We start from the raw sequence: 4,631 nt of genomic DNA, 5'->3' as shown, positions 1-4,631 counted from the left end.
ACATTTTGTCACATCTACCTTTTTTCTTTTAATACAAATGCCTACAGGCCCTTTTCAAGCATTTGTGATTTGCAGTCATAAATATTTAAAGACCATACCATTACCCTCACAACCATCCACCCCATGACATTCCCATTTTAACAAGGGAAATTTCTAATTTTAATAAGTTAACATTAAGATGACAGCAGAAAAAGTTATGCCTTGAACAAAATAATAACCAACATTTTTAAATTATTTGTTGAAAACAGAATTAAAAACCTTTTAATATAGCTTACATTTAAAATGAGTAAGTGATACTTTGTGCTATTGACATTTAGACTTCCAGTGCAATTGGAAATTATTATTAAAATAAATTAAAAAATAATTACAAATCTTTCTGCCTCCCCTGGTATTGTGTGATTCCAAACCCAAATTCAGTTTTCTTGAAATTTATTACTATAATACTACTATTTGCTATTGGCATAGCCTTGTGACTCCTTAACTTACATTTTGACTTTGAATAAATTATGTACAATGTTTAAAATATGATTTTTAATGATCATTATACCATATAGGATTACAGACAAATTTGTAGTGGGTTTACAAGTTTGTTTACAAATAGTAAACAATGTCCTATCAAAGTATAATTTGTTTTCCTAGCCTAGGTTTATAGTTTTTAAATTTTAAGTTAATTATTTGTCTTTTTATAGAAACAAAGGATGGAGTATGGCCCAAGACCAGCTGATACTCCCACTGCTCCATCACCTCCTCCAACACCAGCTCCTGTTCCTGTCCCCCTTCCACCTTCCACCCCAGCACCTGTTCCTGTGTCAAAGGTCCCAGCAAATGTAACGCGTCAAAACAGCAGCTCCAGTGACAGTGGTGGCAGTATCGTGCGAGATAGCCAGAGACACAAACAACTTCCAGTGGACCGTAAGTTTCCCAAGGAGGCAAAAAAATGTCTTCTGCAGATGAAAAGCACTACTAAGTAAAATACTGTTTACTGTTGATTCTACTTGTATTAAATATAAATAATAGTCCTTTATACTTGCAAGGTACTTAATAGATTGCAAAGATTTTCACCTAGTTTCTCATCATCTACATGATTCTGAGAAATAGGAAGTGTTCTCTCCACTCTCTAATGCATGCCTTTCTAGTCCTTTTCCAATATATTATGATGGTTGAATGCAGACTCTGGAGCCAGACATTCTGGAATTTGTATAGTGAAATAGCACTTGCCAGCTGCTGGACCTTCAATGACTTAATTATCCTCTCAGCACTTCAAGATCTGAAAAGTGGAGAAAAATAATAGTATCTGCTTCATAGGATAAGTGTGAGGATTTATTGAGATAATGCATAGAAAGCATTTAGTTCAGTGCTTCTCAGCCAGGAATGATTTTGTCCTCCTTTCCATCCTTATGAGGACATTTGATATTGTCTGAAGATGTTTTCAATTGTTAAAACTGGGAAATGCTACTGATGTCTAATGGGTAGAGACCAGGGATGCTTAGCAACAGCTTACAATGCACAGGACAGCCCCCAGCAACAGAGTTATCTGGCCCAAAATGTCAATGGTGCTGAGGTTGAAAACCCCTGACTGATTCTAACTACTGCATGACGCATAATAAGCAATCACTTATCTACATGCTGCTGTCATCATCATTATCCTCATCATAACCTTCCTGCTTCTCCTCCTCCTATTTGCTATTCACAATAGATGCACAGTCACACTAGGTTAATATAATCACCTGCCTATAGTAGTCTCAGGTTTACCCTCTCAATTCAGATTTCATGTGATTTAGGCTTCAGTGCCATATTTTCATAAATGTAAATTTGATGTTTTATGAAAACCATATTTGACTAAACTAGAGAGACACTATGCCCAACTTTGGATTATTGTTATTTGTATTATTGGTGAATAGCAGTGTAGATGTTTTGAAAACTGAAGATAATTTTAAGATAAATTTTGTTTAACTTTGTAGTATATGGCATGTCAATTTAATCTCCAAATTTGGTGTTTTAAACGTATTATAAAGTTACTTTGCTTTACCTATACTTGATATATAAAAAGTCTTGGAAAACCAGAGCTGGGAAGATATTTCATATTTCCCCAATATAACAAAAGTATATTAAGGTTGTATGTGTGTGTGTGTGTGTGTGTGTGAGAGAGAGAGAGAGAGAGAGAGAGAGAGAGAGACAGACAGAGAGAGACAGACAGAGAGAGACAGAGACAGAAAGAAGGAGAGAGAAAGGGAGAGAAAGAAAGGGAGAGAGAGAGACGGATATCTATCATTCCCTCAATGCGGGCCTTTTTTAAGGTTCTGTCTTTGTTTTCCACATAAACTACTTTAACTGTAGTTCATTCTATTTCTCTTTCTATCAATACTGCCTATGTTGTTGGAAAAAGAATGATTCCCAAATAAGCCATCATATTAAAACTCATCTCTGACATCCAGATACTGGTATGGAACTGTTGACTTTACAGATGAGATTGGATGCTTTCTATTTATGTTCAAAACTAAATTACCGAATCTTTCACTCCCATTTTCATCCTACTGTTTTTCTCACCTCAGTAAGTCATTGCTACATCTGTTCAGTTGTGGACATTCTTGATAAATTAAAAAATAAAAAAGACATTAAAACGATTGCTATTTAACAGTTCTAAAAATTCTGGTTAAATGTAATTTAATAAGCATAAGCATAAGCCTATTTTTACAATTTAACAATTCTAAAAATTATGGTTAAATATAATTTAATAAGCATAAGCCTACTTTTACTCATTAATTTTTCTTCCACAGTATATCCAATTTAAATGACTGTCATTTCTATATGTTGATCTTAGCAGAAAATTAAAGGAAAAATGAAGTTTTAGAAAACTGATTAGTTCTGTCTGTACAGCAAAAACAACTATGTGTGTGAGTGTGATAACAAAATAGAATCTGCTACTAAGTTTTTAAAATTATGTCGATTTTTAAAAAAGAGCTTTCTTTTTCAAAGAAACTAAAGACATAGTTTTAAGATGAGAAATTTCTATAAATATTTTTATTGAGTTCCCTAAGGAGAAACTTCCTGTTAGAAATGAATGTTCCCTGCTTTATTCTTCCCACAAGTTTATAGCATTTCCCTCCGTAGAGACGTCAGCACAGTTATCTTAGAGATGGTGGGATGCTTTTGCCAGGCCTAGGATCAGAGTTCATTGGCATCCAGTCCCCAATTGAAGCAGTGTGTGGGTTAGGACAGTCTGTTCTTTGTTCACTCTGAGAAACCAAGAATAACCTAGTGGGAAAGAGGCATAGTTTGCATTCTTTTAAAGATAGAGGACTCTCCTGATAATTGTGACTCATCATGAAATTTTCAAGTCTGTTTTTCATAAGTTAAAGGGTGTCCTTGGTGTGTAAAGTATAAACATCTCTCCCCAAATTAACACACAGACTTGTTTCCTTAGAATAATAAAATCTTACAATATATTTGCAACTTAGGTCAATTTCCTTTTTAAGATATCGCAAAAATATAGTTTGGCATTAAATAATTTCTTTTTATAAAACAAATATTTCTTAGTTATCTTATTGTATAACAGTTTTTTTCTGAATGAATGTTCTTTAAGAACCAGACAGTAGCACGTATTTCAGTGTACGTTTATTGATAGCCAGATTCCTCTCAAAATACGTCTACTCATGTTACCTACATTCTTTGCTTACTGCCTAAACTTCTGGTAAAAATAAAATTGAAGGAACTAGGAAGTAAATACTCATAGAAATCTATCAAGTAGCAGCTATGAACAGGGGGAAAAAGCCAACATGCCTGTTTTTACAATGTAGCAAGTGGCAAGAGCCCCTTTTGTGGAAGTCTATGTGTTGCCTATTCAAAATAGCTGCTAAGCTTTGTGTCCTAGACTATTCAAACTGTTTTATCTCTCCTTTTTATCACTTTTAAGATACCAACACTTTAGTTGCTTTGTATTTCTTCCATTTCCTTTGAAATGCTAGTCCTTTTATTTGAGTTTAATCTTTTGTAATCAGAAGGGTTATTTTAGGAAGGTGTAAAGTTATTCTGGTTTGCTGTTGTGTGTTAGAACATTGGAAATGGAAACCCAAAGCCCAGGAACGTGTTAGACGGAGGTTTTTTTGTACTTCCTGGAAGAAAACTATGCTGTGGAGTGGCGATGATCCATATAATGGCTAAGTTGGCAGATAAGACTAAATATTTTAGTGTGGTGATACATTTTATTTTTTTATTCCTTTGAGATGCACATATATGCTGTTTGACAGTTTGATGTAGAGATTTTTTTAAAAGGTATCTAATGAAATGTATGTAATGTATACTTAAATGTAACGATCAATAGTATTCTCTCTCACTTAGCATCCCCTACTCCTCCCTTTCTTCTTCCCTTTTTCCCCTTTTTTGACTTCTTCAAAAGATTTCCTAGATACTTAAGGCATTAAAAAAATTAGACTGAAATAACACTAACTATTCACACTTTCTGTTACTTCCCAGGGGCGCCAAACATTTTCTAAAACCCTTTCCCTAGGGAAAAAAAATCATAGAACATTGGTCACAAAAAGCTCCCTTAGTGACTGGGTCATTGCCACTTGCCAACTTAGTTAGATTCCTATATCATATCATATCAGGTTTTTGTTCTTATTTCTTTCTTT

At 34.1% G+C, this 4,631-nt stretch overlaps 1 protein-coding gene across 3 annotated transcripts in view; it reads left to right on the top strand.

Annotated features, from left to right (window-relative positions):
• EPS8 (epidermal growth factor receptor pathway substrate 8) overlaps positions 1–4,631 on the top strand; it is a 169,145-nt gene that overhangs the window by 151,819 nt on the left and 12,695 nt on the right. For all 3 annotated transcript variants that reach the window (XM_017528665.2, XM_017528631.2, XM_017528639.2), the window contains exon 18: positions 690–912. In XM_017528665.2, coding sequence (XP_017384154.1) covers positions 690–912 — 223 coding nt within the window. The remainder of the gene's footprint in view (positions 1–689; positions 913–4,631) is intronic.

The sequence above is a fragment of the Cebus imitator genome, unplaced genomic scaffold (assembly GCF_001604975.1).
Source record: "Cebus imitator isolate Cc_AM_T3 unplaced genomic scaffold, Cebus_imitator-1.0 Scaffold2, whole genome shotgun sequence".
Lineage (NCBI taxonomy): Eukaryota > Metazoa > Chordata > Mammalia > Primates > Cebidae > Cebus > Cebus imitator.
Note: the sequence above shows the minus strand (reverse complement) of the source record. Positions and strands in the feature narration are given on the sequence as shown.